Source organism: Cyrtonyx montezumae, unplaced genomic scaffold (genome assembly GCF_038088225.1).
Source record: "Cyrtonyx montezumae isolate F1298 unplaced genomic scaffold, pur_monq_1.0 scaffold_8, whole genome shotgun sequence".
Taxonomy (NCBI): Eukaryota; Metazoa; Chordata; class Aves; order Galliformes; family Odontophoridae; genus Cyrtonyx; species Cyrtonyx montezumae.
In genome coordinates, this window is record NW_027072089.1 from 48,482,134 (window position 1) to 48,498,780 (window position 16,647).

The 16,647-nt window shown below is 42.4% G+C and overlaps 1 protein-coding gene across 1 annotated transcript in view; it reads left to right on the forward strand.

Annotated features, from left to right (window-relative positions):
* Window positions 1-1,346: 1,346 nt before the first annotated feature.
* Window positions 1,347-16,647, forward strand: part of VAPA (VAMP associated protein A) — a 32,805-nt gene continuing 17,504 nt past the window's right edge. Inside the window, exon 1 of the mRNA XM_065753229.1 lies at window positions 1,347-1,483. Within this exon, the coding sequence (XP_065609301.1) occupies window positions 1,408-1,483 (76 nt within the window). The 5' untranslated portion in view covers window positions 1,347-1,407. The remainder of the gene's footprint in view (window positions 1,484-16,647) is intronic.

The following is a 16,647-nucleotide window of genomic DNA, read 5'->3' on the forward strand; positions in this document are numbered from 1 at the left end:
ACTTCCCACATTTCTTCTTCAGCCAGTGATGATATTCAAGTTTATATTGGTATTTACTCTTGGCAAGAGGGTCACGAAGAGAAGTGCTGAAAGAACGATGTGTGCAGGCCTGGAGCAGAGGCAGACAGCTGAAATAGAGGGTGAAGGCCTTGTTGAAGCCCAGGCAGAGACTAGACTCAATTGCTCAGAGGGATTCCCCTACATAATGGCCTCAAAGTCCTTTCTTTCACTAAGGAATTGATGCAATCTGTAATTCTTATGGTGGCTAGATAAATTTGAAGGTAAAACATTCCAGTTTCAATGGCCTTAAGTTGCACTAGGGAGGTTTGGTTTGGATATTAGGAAAATTTCATCCGAGAATGGGTGGTGAGGCAGGGGCACAGCTGCCCAGGGAGGTGGTGGAGTCACCATCCCTAGAGGTGTTCAAGAACCGTGTGGACGTGGCACTGAGGGATGTGGTTAGTGAGCACAGTGGGGATGAGTTCATGGTTGGACTAGATGGTCTTAGTGGTCTTTTCCAACCTCAATGATTCAATCATTCTATGTTATTTCAATTGATTTATTATTGGGACTTATATTTTCAAGTGGGTTTTTATGTTTCCATACATGGTCTTAGCATACCTACGACCAGATCGCCAGAGAAGAAAAATAAATGTCCTTTTAATCATTCTGACACCAATTCCATCACCTGTAATCAAATCTTGCAGGGATACAAAAACTTAATTATAAATCCTAGGGCCAGATTTTTAAGTTAGCCATGGGGATCAGAATCATTAAGTATCAGATGGACTTGGCCACCTGCTTTTCCTCTTTCAAAGTACCCGAGAATGTGCCATCCACTTGAAAACACAGTATTAATGGAAAGGTCTATGATAAAAACACTGACAGAAAGTGGAAGGATAGTGAACCTCTCGCTCCCTCCCTGGCGCCCAGAAAGACTCCAATCCCCAGCATGCACCTCGCCCTCCCTCTTGCCGCGCTGCCTCCCGCCCGCCGCGCGGCATGCTGGGAGTCGTAGTTCCACCCGCGGCGCACGCGCACCACTCCCGGCAGCCTCTTTCCGGAGCGCGGAGGAGCCGCTTCTTCCCGCTCGGCACTGGCGCGGGGCGGCCGTTGAGGGCCATCAACCGGCGGGGGTGGGGAGCGAGCGCATGCGCAGAGCAGGTCCAGCGACCGCCGCCACCGCCCTCGTGCCCGCGGAGGGGCGGCGTTGTCGGGGGCCGTAGAGCCGCTGGCGCGAGGTGGAAAGCGAGTGGAGCCAGGGCTGCAGAGCAGAAGGACCGGCGCGCCCGCAGCCTCCGCCGCCCGAGCTGCCCGCCCCGCCCCTCTTCCTTCTCCTCCTCCTCCTCCTCCTCCTCCTCCTCCCGCCCTCTCCCTCTCCTCCTCCCGCCGTAGCGAGCGAGCGAGATGGCGGCCGCCGGGGCTCTGGCGAAACACGAGCAGATCCTGGTGCTCGATCCGCCCACCGACCTCAAATTCAAAGGTGAGGGGCAGCGGGGCTCCGGGCGGGGCGCGTCCCGCTTCCCCCCGGCCGCCGCGGGGAGCTTGGCCCCGCTCCGCGCCTCGGGGCCGGGCCCTGCCCGCCCGGGTCCCGCGAGGAGGCCGCCGGGGTGGGGGCGGCGGGGTTGTGTTGGGGGGGAGAGCGCCGCCGAGGCGGGGAGCGGGCTCGGCCGCCGCCATCTTGCGATCCCACGGCGGCTCCGGCGCGTCCGCGGTCCCGGCAGCGCCGCGGCCCGGCGGGCACCGCGCCCGCTCTGCCGCCGACGCGGCTCCGGCCGCCCCCTGCCCTGAGCGGGTCCCCTCCCGTCGTCACCGCCGGCGCCGTCCACTGTAGGTAGGGGCGGGTGGGCGGGCGGGCGGTTGGTCCCCAGGCTGAGGCGGCTTCGGGCATGTCACGTTCGGGATGTTTGAGCGCTGTCAGAAGGGGCTCCGGTCGGCGCTGTTGGCGCGTGCGGTGTTAGCCCCTCCTCAGCGGTCACGAATGGGATGGGTGCGAAAAGGGAGGCTGCTGCACAGTGACCCTTGAAAGGTGTGTGGATTCAAAAGAATCGAGCGTGACAACGGCAGAAGCAGACGTGATGGAATAAGGAGTTCTCGCTTCTACTCTCAGCTTACATCTTTCAGCTTACATCTTGCCTTTTGTGGCTGGTGTCAGTGCCACCACACTATGTATTTGCACAATCCTATAAGTGTTGTTGCGTTAGGCTCATTTTTCACTGTTTTAGGGGAATAGAGCATCCTGTCCATGTAACAATCGATACAGGTAGATGCTCGTATCTGAGACAGACACTGTATTTCCCCCAGACACCTTTGGCTGGCCAGGCTCCTAGCGGTCAAACCAAAGCCTCCTTTATTAAATATATTTTTCTCAAGCTTTACATGTTTTGGAGATCCATCACGTCAATTAAAAAAGCCCAGTTCTGTTGGATCACTAATCTTAACTTCCTGATAGTTGTGATTTTTAAATTGCACATCCAAAGGTGCAACCAAAACCGTAGTGGGGACTTATTTTTTTTTCCCCTCTTCTGTATTGTGTCAGAATGTCTGCACCCAGGTTTCAGTGCGCTGCACTCTTGCAAGAGCAGGTCGCAGGAAAATGCATGTCTTGCATCTTGCACTGTCTTCAAGCTGGAAGCGAGCTCTGTTTGTGTGGTTTGAAACAGTGTTGGTTCCAAGGAACACGGTAAGCACTAGATGGAGAAGTTGTCAGGATGAAGCCACTGTCAGACAGTAATCAGTGTTGTCATGTGTGTTTACAAGATGTGTTTATTAGGCATGAAGTTTGGTTTTTAGACTCAGGCATATAGTAGGAAAACGTCTGTTGTGCAGACTGAGTGAGCCCAAAGTCTGAAGCATAGTGGAACTGCAGTGGGACACCATGGCAAACACTCTGTATTATTACTGTAATACAATCCAGCAAGAGGTACCTACTTAAAGAGCACTGAGTGCTTTCATAGTAAATATTTTCCAATTGCTTATTGTTCTGAGGTCTTTAGGAAGGTCTGTGGGCTGCAGGCGTCATTCAATTTTGAAGTGTTGCACAGAAGAGTATGATATTGGCAGAATGGAATACCAAGTATTATCTTTTAAAAAATAATTGGTTACTAAGTGCATGACTCAGAGGTTCTCAGTGTAACTTAGATGTAGGAAAATCATATGATCATATTAAAAAAAAAAGTAATTCTTTTTTTTTCTTTGATGTAGTTTATTATTCAGAGTTGTTTACTGGGATGATTATCCAGTATTGGTATTACACAGACATCAACAGTATTAGTACAGTAACAGAGACTTAGTTTATGTCCAACCATCAGAAGAGAACAAATAGCTCTATGTTTTGTTGCCTCACAGAGTGTCTCATAGTGATTTCCCTAACCTTTAGAGTACCAGTGAAATGTGTTAACGTGCCCTTTTGCAGACAAGGACTTAAATTAAAGACTAGGTAGAACTCATGTGAAGAACACTTAACAGCACTTAAAATTCATCATTATCTGATGAAGCTCTTCTTGGTTGCTACTCTGTCAGCAAAGGCATGTGCTGGATTTTATTCCACGTGGTTCAAAAGGACTCTAAGAACTTGTCCCATGGTGGTTAGCACGCTGTGTTCGCTTTGGTGTCAGAAAGATTAGAATCCTGTTCTTGTAGTACCTGGCATTCCTAGCGAGCCATTCCCTCTGCTGCTATGATAGCTACATTTCTTTGGGTTGTGGGGCCATCAGGGATATCTAAGGGCAATCACAAGACAAATACATGTATTTCAGAGTGTTGCACAAATGTGTCAAGGGGAAAAAAATTGTTCTTAAAAGGGGTGAAATGAAGTGACGGCAGATAGCCTGTAGAATTTTGTTTTCAGAGACTCAGTAGAGAGCACTGAGATTTGACACATAGCCCTTGTATCCAGGTCTTCAGCCACACTGCACCTACTTAGCTTTCTGCTATGTTTTGGCCTAATGAGTTCAGTTTAGCTCTTCAAATCTGAAGTTCGGGTTTGGCTAGGACCAGACAGGGAGAATTGGACTGCATTCTACATTTCCAATTAGCTATTTGGTGTTTCTCATCTTCTGTCTCTTCTTAGGGCCCCTTCGCTTGACTCATGCATACAGTCATTGTCTGTAGCTCTAGTTTAAGGAAGATTATGGTAATTTGGAATTGGTTCCTTCTGAGCAAATACTTTTTTATTTTTAATAAATCTTCTTTAGCTGCTCAACAGTTTTATAGTTAAGTGGCAGCACTTGAAGTTTTCAAGTCAAAGCTTTCTAGTTTTCCTTAAACTAAAGACGACAATTATGTAATTGCAAGTAACTTGGCATTTCAGTTGTTCTTGGAAGATGGTCCTTTTTTAAAAACATTCTCCAGATCTTTACATCACTTGCAAGACTTGCTTTTGCAACATGTGATGGAAAGTCAACACTCGTTGATTTGATGAGCCTTGGAAGATTAGTTGATAGTATTCAGAATTTGTATTTCACATGCTTCAGAGATGCCTGATGAGCAGTCATATCAGATGCTGTAAAGATGTATGAATAGTCTACATAGATATCCTTTATGGAGGTTGTTGCTTTCAAGCAGGTGAAGTCCAGCTATGCCACCTTAGTAAAGGACTCAGAAGGAAGGCACGCGTTTCCATTTCTTCTTGTTTTATTGAGGCTGGAAATAAGCTGGCAAGTAAGCAGCCTGAAATCAACTTTTGTGAATGTCACAGTGCAGTAAAATACTCACTTCTGTGGTTTGAGTTACTGGAAGAGATTGTAGAACGTGATACTGGATTTCCCATTATGAATCTGATTCATACTCTAGGATTATTGTACTAAAAGTGCCTATCAGCTGGCGTATGTTCAAACAACTCTTTTCAGGTATGACAAACAGTGCTTCAGTTGAGTATTGCAGCTCCTTCTGAAATGAAGGAAGTCTTTAAGAAGTCTTAAAGTAATGAAAAACTAACGCTGTTGATTATTTTGTAACCATTACCTCGCTATTGGTAACAGCAAAAGCCACAGGGTGTGTGTTGCTGCAAATCGTGAAGATGGAACTGAATGGTAAAAATAGCTCTATGTTAAATCTATCCCCTGCCCTCAAGATCTGCTGTCAGAATTGGCCCAGGGTGTATTTGGAGTGCAGGATTTGAACTCCTTAACTGTGCCGCCTTATTTACGCGTGTCTGGATCAGATCACATTTGAAGCCTATTTTCACTCTCTTCAAAGTACCAGTACGTTTGTGATGTCTAGCTTTCTAAGATAGGTTTATTTTAAAAAGAAAAAAAAAAAAGAAAAGATCAGAATATCAGTTTCCGATGTCTTCATTACAGGTCATTTTTGGATCTGACCAATGAGAGTACAAAGGGGACAAAATGATTGAAGTGGTTACTAGCACAGTTGTGAGTTTCTGATGCTTCAGAATTATTGAATTTATTTATTTAGTGTTGTATAATGACAAAGATGGAATATCCCATAGAATGACTGAACATTCAGCAAGTGGTCTCTGTTTTTTCTTTTAAATCCAGAAAGATTTCTTGGCGTTGTTTAATCATCTCATATTTATCTCTGTTGCTTTCTGACTGAAATGCAGTATAGATTTATTTTTTCACATATTGAGTGTAAATGAAACTTAAGGCACAAAGTGATTAGCAGGAGTGCATTGAGGAAGAGAAATGAAGAGATTTTTTTATTCTGTAGTTTAACATTTGTTGCTAAAGAGGTGGCTTGTGTTTAGGTTTCTACCATAGGCTGCCTAATGAGCAGGTGAAGCCATGTGTGCTGTAGGTGTTGGATAAAATTCAGTAGTGGAATTATTTCCTACAATGAAGAAGAACACTGCGGTAAAGATTGGGATGTTTTGTCCTTCCCCTTAAGTTCACGTGACTCGCTGTTGTATCTTAAGTAAATTGAAAACCACTATACAGGCATGGCCACATTATACTTGTAGTGCAGCCATCAGTGTAAAGCCTTCACCATTAGGTTGTCATTGTACAAAGTGCCCACTTGTTCTGCTCGCTGATAGCTCAAGTAAGCGTTCACTACAGTGTATCAGTATTATAGAAGTGCTGTACTGCATCTGAGTATTGTACTGTTGCTGAAGGCCTACTTGAAGAATAGAATGTTAGGTTGAACAGGAGGAGGTGTTTTATGCATCAGTTAAGAGAGCTGAATATGTAGTGCATTGACTGTTGCGATATTGCGAGTTGTTCCTGCTTTGTCTTGGCTGTGTTTGTATGTTCTGCTTTCTGACCAAGTTTGTCTCTGGAAGAAGTCTGTCATCCAGGTCTTTATTACATACTTTGCTTACAAGCCATTCATTCGAGCTGGAAAAGGCTGCTAAAGAGATGTAGGATGGAAAAAAAATGACTGCGTAAGTGTTATATTTCCTGCTGTAATGTTGTTAAATTTTAAGGCTTTTATTGTCACATGAGCCAAATAGGTCTATATAAGCTAATGGATTAAAGAAAACCACAGTAAAATGACTAATAAGTTAATTTATGATGAAGTATTGTTGAAAATAAAAATACAGAAGCACAAGTTAGAACCCCAGTCACTTTATTTTCCGTTGGGTGGTAAGATTTTATCTGATGCATAGTGACCCTGGCCTCCTGCCCTTCAGTGTGTTGTTGAGTAGTGTACATGTATTTAATTGCTTTGAAAATTACTGTTTTGTGTTATGGTATTTAGAATCACGTGGTTATGTGAATTAAAGTAAATATTTTTCATTTGCTTTCCCTAAGAAAAAAATCTTGATAGCTCAGATACTTTGCTAAAGATTACCCTGCTGTAGGACTTCAGGTACTTGCTTTTTAACAATACAAAGAAGGAAGAAAAGGAGAAATAGTAGCTTGCCTGAATTTTTAAGCGATAGTCATTTCAGTTACTCCTGTGTTTCTCAAAATGTGGTTTCACTTGGAGTAACGTTTAATTTGACACTTCAGTGCTTGCATAGATCTGACCTAAATAGTATGCAGAGCCTTGGAGGAAAGAATAATTAAAGACTTGGAGGTAAATGGAACATAGAACAAAATGCAGCATCAGTGTCGTGGGTAGAGTGTGACAGTCTGATGTGAGAACTCTCTGCCTCTTCTGTGTGCCCCCTCCCCAGATAAAAACTGACCTGACCGTTGGATTTACTGAGTGTCCTTAAATGACTTTATACAGAGGTATCTGTGACCAGTACCTGCGGGTGAAGAAGCTTAGTGGGCAAGCATTATGATGGAGAAGGAACAAGCTATAAAATAAATCACAGCACAACCGTTGGACTCTTGGAAGCTTAATAAAGACATTTCTAAAAGATCATTTCATGTTTGAACTTGGCTTAGTATTAGCAGTATATTCCCTTATGATCTTGGTGTGAATGAGATGATGCTTGTGCAGCTTGCTGGTGTTGGGAGGTTAGGACATAGGATGAATGTTCGGTGTGTGTTGATGCTTTGATGCTTTCTTATTTTAGTTGGAAGTGATGAAGGAGTAAGACTAGAGACTAGTACTTAGTCATAGGCTTATTATGCACATGACACATCACCAAAACAGGCAAAAAGGAGGCTGTACTTGTGTCCTAAGGGAAGTGTATATATATATATATATGTATATTTTAATACGTCCCTGGCAATGCCTAGTCAAAGGAAATAAACCTAACTGGGGATGGTAGAAAAGTAATTAACGTCAGCTAAGTAGAATAGTGTGTTTTGTTTGTCTTAGCAAAATGAAAACTGAAAAAGGGTCTGATTACTATCTACACCAGCATAAGTAGGCACTGGGGGAATGACTACATAGGCTAAAGGGTAGGATTGGTACAAAAGTGAATTTGCATCAAGTGGCAGTGCATGTGTTTAGATCACTAGAAACTGAATTTCAAAATCTGAATGTGTCAGTCTGAACTAACTTTCTAAAAGGAAATTGGATCGATGTGGAAGTTGGACTAGAAGTCCATTAATGGTCCCTTCCAACACAGTTTTATGATTCTATATGCAGCATTGGGTTGTGTTGTTTTCTTTCTTCTTTTTAAGGAGAGATGTTTTGAAAATAAAAAATTGTACACATAGGAGTAACTGCTTCATATGTGAAGTAAACAGTTATTAGAATTCATGGGACTTAATTGAAAATGGCCACTTAGTCTTGTAGACCAAGTGCAAATAAAAAACCAAACCATTTTTATTTTGGACCTGTACAAGACATTTGCTCACTTCCCTGTTAGGAAGTGAGGGCTGTCAGGGCTTGCATTACAACTCCTACTGCTTCTGGAGAAGTAAGCTGCCTCCTGGAGAGAGTGTTTGCATTAGCTCAGCTTACTACTGAGAAAGGAAGGCAGTGAGGGAGTGGAGCTCGTGATCCTGTTAGAGGGAGTGGTGACCGAGCAAGCTGTAAAGCAGATGTTTGTTTTCCTGTGAAACTGGGGTGTGCCATACACAGCTTTCAGAGATTTAAGAGCTGGAGACCTCTGCTTCTGGAGGTGGTGCAGCGTTAGCTGCATCTTTCCGTAGAAGATATTGATGTCTGGTATATAAGCCTGCTTAGATGGGGCTCTGCACTGTGTGCCAGTTACAGGAGTTGGATGTTTGCATGAAATTCACTTATTTTTAACATTACTTTGTGTTCTGCTCTCAAAGGAGTGAAGATGCTTCTGATAGACTCCCTTGGAAATATGAGGCAAAGTATTTGCAGGTAGGCCAGTAGTCTCATACGGAAAGGAGCTGAACTCACCCCATTAGTGAGAGGCACTCAGGGTATGCAGTACTCCTTCTCAGGAAGCAGTCAAGGCCCAAGGGCTGTTTCAGTGGCTGCCCTTATATAAGTCCAGCGTGGCTCCACGCCCTTGTGCGCGCATGGGGAGCACAGGAGGAGTGTGCCTGTGCGCCCAGGGTCAGCTGCACCCCTTCACCAGGTGCTCCATCACCATCCTAATGGTATCCCTACATCCTGTTAGGCTGTTGGGATTCTGCTCGTGAGGAAACTGGTGAAAGTCAGAAGGGTTCTGGTGTTCTGTGTAGTGTTTGACCTCCGATGTCCAGTTCTTTGGGACACACACTAGAAAAAAGCACACAGCCTTGGGTCGTGTCTTCAAGGAAATTAGCCTTTGCACAGAGTGCTGCATGCTATTGCAGCTGTCAGCTGAGATAATTAAGCACGTTCTGATTACTGCTTTATAGCTTGGAAGTTATCTGGAATGTTGCAATTCAGATCAGACAGGTGCATCCAATTGGAAGTTTTATAGCTGATCTGCTGTATTCTTGAATATTTTAAACAGGAGATATGGGCTTTTCAGCGTCACTGAAACCTGTTATAAGCTACAGGAGGTTAAAATATAAACAAAAAGTTCACAAGAAAAAGAAGGGAGGAAGTTACTTATTTAACCAGTTCTGTTGTTGAAATCTGCTAATATTCTTTGAAATCTAAGAGCCTGTAATTGCCAAATTAATTATCCTGCCTCCAAGTAAAGAGGACAGTCGCACCAGCAGGAAGAGTTCATATCATAGCCCTTAGGCCATATTGATTACTTACTCAGGATGTACTGAAGGAGTGCTGATAGGTATTTCTGGTTGTTTCAGGACTTTGAGCATTGTTTGCTGTCTAAAATACTCGTGGTGGTCAGTAGTAAAATATTTCTACTGCTGTTATTTCAACAGGGAGGGTGCTTTGGGATGAATAATGCTTTGCTGTTGGATTCTTATGACTTTATCCTAGTAGAATTACGAGCTACCAATTTTAGTATGCTTAGTTATATTTGGCAAGATAACAGGATAACCAGAGAGCTGAATTCCAAGTAGAGAATTCACAGTAACATGGGGTTAAGATGAACTTGCTTTTGTCGCTAGTAATGTGATGTTGCATTGGTAATGGCACTCTTTCAGTAAGAAAAATGTAAAAAATAGCCACATGAGTGCTAGATTTTTGGAGGTTAAAGTAAATAATAGCATTAATATATTTGGATGAAGGTATTGCATGTTATGCCATGTTATTAATAGTGCTTGTTGTTGAAACTAAAGAAACCTTTGTCCATATTTAACCTCGGGACAATCTCCTGTTAGTCTGTATTTTACCCAGTGTATGAAGTAGATAATGTTCTGCTTATCAGGAATCGTCTGTGGCTGCACTTTACCCTTGAGACAGATGCTGATTGTGTTTGCCCTGTAGTTCTTGGCCACTAATGTGCCAGGAGCAACCTGGAGTAAATATGAAATTCTGATCCAGAAAGAAAATATAAGGGAAAAAAATAAAGTTTGTTTTGTCTGGCTTGAAATGCTGCTGTACTGTATTCTCTTTGCTGCATTGGATTGGAGTCAAAAGGTTTCAGTTCTCATTTCTCTTACGCCAGCCCTCAGTAAAAGCGTGCAGGTCAGCATCTGTACGTGCACTGTTCTCAAGCTGTATAGCTGTGTCTACGTGCCCCTTTGGCTGAGAAAAATGAACCCTTTTAGGATTAGAAATGGGCATTGTCTCAGCTTTTTTAAGAAGGTCTATCTGCCAAACATTTATCAGCATGCATGCAGACAGCACGATGTTGTGAGCAGCATGGATAAAAATCTGATGTTTCCTGTGATAAACAGTGCTAGCCTAGAATAAACCTTCTGGAGCTGTGCATGTTGAGGCCTATCAGATTTCCTGCTAAGTTTTTTTTTTTTTTTCTTTTGCATTGTGACATCTCTGTGCAAATTGATGATGTAATTAAGAGCTCTTTCAAGTGCCAGGATGGAATAAGAAGAGAGATTCTGTATTATTGCACTAATATATGGGTATGTACCAGAGAACAATGGCTGTAGATATTAATCTTGCAGCTTCATCTGCTGATTATTCCTGATCGTTCAGACTTGCGATGTTGAAGAATCAGTTCATGAAGTATAGGCTGTTGGAAATGCCCAAATAATTTAGTCAGGACGGTACCTCTGATAAAGCAGAGTTTGTTTGCAATTGCAATGGCAGGCACCCCATAAACAGGGAGTGTACAGAGAGAACAGTGTTACATCTTTTATCCCCATTGCCCGACACTTACCTCTTTTTCCCCTGGTTCCTCATTGGCTGAGTACTGCAGGATCACGCTCTTTTGTGACTATTCGCTGTTCATACAAATACGAAATAAACATAAATCCCTTAGTCATCTAAACAACAACAAATAGTTGTTATCTAAACACCAGCAAATAGCCCTCTTCATGTCTGGTCATTGCTTTCGGATCAGATACCAGGTCATGGCTTTCAAGTACCTGTTTTACACTTTAAACATAAACATTGCCCTCCAGCCCCTTCCTTTAACACTTGGTCATTGTTCTGGATATTTGTCTGTCCTTGCATAGAGATTGGGAAGGACCATTCCATGTTCTTCTATGTTCTAAGAACATTCCATGTTCTTACTAATACTGTTATATATTGAAATGGTCCTTCCCAGTCGGGTTGCAGCTTTATCTCCTTCCAGGTCTGGATGAGGACACAGCCTCCAGCTTGGAATGGATGAATTGGGAACTCCAGGGGCAGTGTTTGTCCTAACAGTCCTCGAATCCCGAGAGATATTAGTGAGAAAGACAATCCAAGCATATAGTTCTTAAGAAACGTAACTTTAGTTTCAAACTGTGGTATCTCAATTTTCTTTCCTAAATATGCAGCCCAAATAACATTTCTTATGGAGAAGCCCTCACATCCTTCCTTGGCGCTGTCCAGATTCCGAGGAGAACGAGAGGCAAGCAGTTTGTCCAAGGAAGTCATGTCTCTAAGACCAATTTAGTCAGAAGTTTCTTTATTGTCTGATACTGAATTATATCTATACAATTGTGTTCTGTATTTTCTTTTTTTTCCTCCCCTTTCCACAGGAATTTAGCTGATTTCAGGCAAGATCCAGTAATTAATACTAAGTCATCTTTTTCAATCAGTATCGTCTCATATTTCATAATTCTTGAGTCAGTTAACCACCTTCCAGCCCTTTGGGTTAAGATAGTTTTCACCTGATGCGGGGTAGTGATTATCAGAGGTCTCCTTCTGCTCTCTTCTACCAGAAGAGCAGTTGCTGCTACAGCCTGTGTACATTCTGGCCATCCCCAGGATACTGGATCTAGCAGCTTAGATAGATATGCCACGGGTTGATGCTTATCCCCTCATTGCTGGGTTAACACTCCCAGTGCTGCTCCCTGATCTACAGTAACTAAGAGCTGGAAAGGTTTATTCAGTGCAGGGAGGGCCAAGACTAGGGCTGTGATTAGATTTTGTTTTAATTCCTCTATTAACCCCTTTTCCTCTTCAGTCCATTCAAGGGCATTGGGTTCCCCATCTAATAGTTTAAGGTATAACCCTTTGGTTTTCTGAGCATATGCTTCTATCCAGAGCCTGCAGTATCCCAGTACTCCTATGAATTTTCTCCATTCCCTCTTTGTTCTGGGCAGGGGTAGTTCAACAATTCCCTGACTTCTCTCTAGGGTTATTCTGCGCTTTCTCTCAGAGATCAGGTGTCCCAGGTATTTGACTTCTTTTTCTACATACTGTAGTATATTCTTTGACACTCTCAGTCCCTGTTTCCCTAGAAAGTTTAGCAATCTGTTTGTAGCCTTTTTAACCCTTGCTTTTTCTGGTCCGGTCAATAAAAGGTCATCTACATACTGTAGGAGTGTTACTCCCTCCGGTGGCTGAAAGCATTCTAATGTTTGTTCCAAAACTTGCTCAAACAGATTTGGTGACTGCAAATCCCTGAGGCAGGACCATCCACTGACATTGCTGTTTTCGACCACTAGCAGGATCTTCCCATTCAGAAGCAAATACGTCCCTGCTTTCCGGATCCAGGGGACAAGACCAAAAGGCATCCTTTAAATGTATAACACTGAACCATTTATCTTCATTTGGGGTTTTACTCATCAAAGTATATGGATTTGGAACCATGGGATGTCACTTTTGTACTGTTTCATTAATGTCTCTCAAGTCTTGTACCAATCTATAGGAACGCCCAGGTTTCTTTACTGGCAGAATGGGAGTATTGAAAGGCAACATACATGGTTCCAGCAATCCATCCTTCAGTAGTCCTTGTGTCACAGCTTTAAGCCCAGTATGACCCTCTATCGGAGTTGGGTATTGTCTCTGCCTTATAATCTCATGTTTGTCCTGCAACTTTATTTTTAATGGAGTTATTTTCAGTCCTCTATTTCCTTCTTTAACCCAGACCACAGGACCTATCTTCTCATCTGCTTCGGTTAACATGTTCACTGATACTGTAATCCCTTTCTGACAGGTTGTTATTTGTATTCCCAATTTTGTCATAAGATCTCTTCCTCATAAATTAGTCCCTGCATCTGGCACATATAATAATTGTCCCATTACTGTCCAGTTTTCCAATTTCAACTCAGTATTTTCAAAAAGTGTACCATCATTCCAGTTCCCTCTACCCCCGTTATCTTTAGAGTTTCATTTGTTAATTTGAGTCCTGGCACTTCATGAGCCAATGACGATCGAGCTGCCCCAGTATCAGCTAAAAATACAATCTCTTCTCCTTCAGGTCCCACTTTCATATTTATCAAGGGCTGCTGGCGGGACAGATTTTTCAATAACCCCTGCCACCCCTAGTCTGAATTTAAGACAGCTAGCAACTTCTCTCTTTCCAACTCTGGGCAATTCCTCTTTATATGTTCCAGCTTACCACTCTTGAAACACTTCCTCTCAGTAACTTCTGACTGAGGTCTAGGTTGATATCCTCAGAATTCCTCTTCTCTCTGCCATCTCCCTGGGCCTGATCTCTCTCCCATTTTCCTGTCTCTGTTACCATTCTTCGTCTCACTACATGATCAACTGTTGAAACCATTAATCTAGCTTTTTGTTTTTCTTCCCTCATTTTCCCATTTAATGTACACTTTTTGGACTTCCTCTAGGAGTTCCTCCAGGGACTTCACACTCCATCCTTCTGTCTTTTGGAGCTTTTTCTGTATATCAGGCCATGCCTTAGTTACAGAATTAACCTTAAGAAGCTCCTGAGTTACAGGATCCTCAAAAGTCATTCCTAAGTATTTTCTCATTCTGTCTCTAAGCCTTTCTAAAACGTCACTAGGAGATTCATTCTTATTCTGCTGAATCTCAAATGCTTTAGTATGATTCTGGGGGAACGACTGCCACCTCCTGTGCTTCATTAGGATTTTATGGAGGGGGTAGATTCTCTGGGGGATCCCATCGATTAATTTTCTTTCCTTTTTCTTCTTCCTGGCCTGAACCTTTCTTTACTAAAAGTAGGCTGACCTATGTCCAACAGGCAACATTTTCTACTTCTTCCTCCAAAAATGGAGTCTTACTCTTTACACGTGAATACAAAATCTGGCAAATCCAATCCTCATCAGATCCGTATTTTGGCCAAAATACGGATTTTCCTTGTAATGGTTCTTTGGGCCATATCTGTGTCCAGTATTTAAACGTCTTTATCTTACCTTTATCTCTAGTCCTAGGATTAATTTTCTATTTCTGAAGCATTTTTCCCAAGGGGCTATCTATAGGCATGATCCCTTCCCCTGTTCTTGAGAGCTCCTATTACGCATCCCTCTGGGATACTGTCTCACTCCAATTCCCAGAATTTTTGGGCCCAGTCACTCTGGAGTACTGTGCTCCGATCTCTCAGATTAATAGGGGTGTACTGCTGACACTTCATCAAGTGCTCAGGGTACTATATACCAACAGCTCCCTCCGGAGAATTTTTTCTTACCTTGGTCCATGTGTGAAGTTACCGGGTTGCAAAGGCCAACACCCATGCCTGCCTGCCCCTAGGCTTTTACAGAGCCTGTCCTTTATGTAACAGTCTCGGTGTAGTATCGGCTGTCCCAGGGAGTCATCTGACCACCCAGCCAGGACCAGTCAGCAGGGTGCACCTATCCTGTCCAGGGCAGGAGAGGAGAACCCCAAGGGGCGATGAGTATCCCAGAGGAGCCTCCAGATTGTTGGAAATACCCAAATAATTTAGTCAGGACAGTACCTCTGATAAAGCAGAGTTTATTCACAATTGTGATGGTGGGAGTGCACAGAGAGAACAATGTTACATCTTTTATCCCCTATTGCCCAACACTTACCTCTTTCTCCCCTGGTTCCTCATTGACTGAGTACTGCAGGATCACGCTCTTTCACGGCTGCTTTGCTGATCATACACCAAGTAAACAATCTCTTAGTCATCTAAACAACAACAAATGGTTGTTATCTAAACACCAGCAAATAGCCCTCTTCATGTCTGGTCATTGCTTTCGGATCAGATACCAGATCATGGCTTTCAAGTACCTGTTTTACACTTTAAACATAAACATTGCCCCCTAGCCCATTCCTTTAACACTTGGTCGTTGTTCTGTATGTTTGTCCTTGCATAGAGATAAGGTTTGGAAATAGGATGCAGGGGAGTGGGGTATCTTGGAGCCTGCCTGTGACATCCTAACCTTCCCACAGAGCTGGACAGTTTGTATAAAGGCCTTGGCTCATTGAAAGCTCGTTCATGATATTTTACTGTTGCTGGCCTAAGCAAAGATTTCCTGGCACAACCGTACAATGTCTTTCTAACTTAGAAGACTGTACTCTTTGTGTGGAACATCTAAATTCTATTGTGGCTTTGTGAGAAAGAACTTGTTCAGTAACTATGTTTCTAGGATATTTTACTAATATGTATACGGTGTTCCTACTTTTCACACAGACTATTTCTGGGGCTAAGTTACAGAATATTGAAACATTAAATTCCACTTCTTTGGATTAATTATACTTCTCAATATTCACTGCAGAAACAACATTCAATTCCACAAGGCTTCTGTGCTTTGTAGGCCATTACTATTTCTAAGGTAGGCAATCTGTGGCAGTTAGAATTTGTCTTTGAGTTTTTAGGATATTTCAATAATTGTGTTTTTAATATTTCAAGAGAAAGGTGACCTGTATTCATTGACAGTGGATGTTATGGATTCTCTTTAAATTGTTCTTTTTTTAACAAAAAACTGAATATGAGTTGCTTGAAACTAGTTAGTAGAAATAACATTCCTCTTGGTTTTTTTTTTTTTCATTTGTGTCAACTGTTTCACATTTTTTTTTTCCAGAAAGTATTACAAAATTAAATTCAAAGCAGTTAAGTGCTTCAAGTCTTCGTTTTGAAATCAGTGAGGTTATCTGTCAGTCAGGGTAGTTTCAGTTTTCCAGAATCACTGCTAAACACTGCTCTTGCTCTTGTAGTCATCCTACCTTGTTTATTTCAGTATTGAACACGGTTTGCTTGCTAGCAAAATGCAAGTTGCTTCTTAATGCTGACAGTTTATTTTTCTTTTGAATTTTTTATTAAGAATATATGTCTGTAGTATAAGACAAAGTAGGAATGTTTCTAAGGGCTTTTAAAAATAGTTGAGTAAATTCAAGAGGAAAATTCTGAAGGTAATGAAGACAGCAGTATTCTTGGTAGGAATATATATAATATATATAAATAAATATATATAATTTATTATTATATATATTTATATATAATATATAGTAGGTATTCTGAGAAAAAGCTGGAGTCTCTGGCTGTAACAAGCTTGTAGAATTTCAGGCCCTTTATGAAATTACTCTGGTTTTTAACTTTGCTACCTATTTCAATCAGTATTTGTATTTGGGAAGACAGTTGATGTATCACAGTGACTGTTTCCTCCTGTGTACAGCTTATGTAGTCTCCTTGATGTCTATTGGTGCATCACACATGATACTGGAGTGTGTTGTGAGTATGGCATG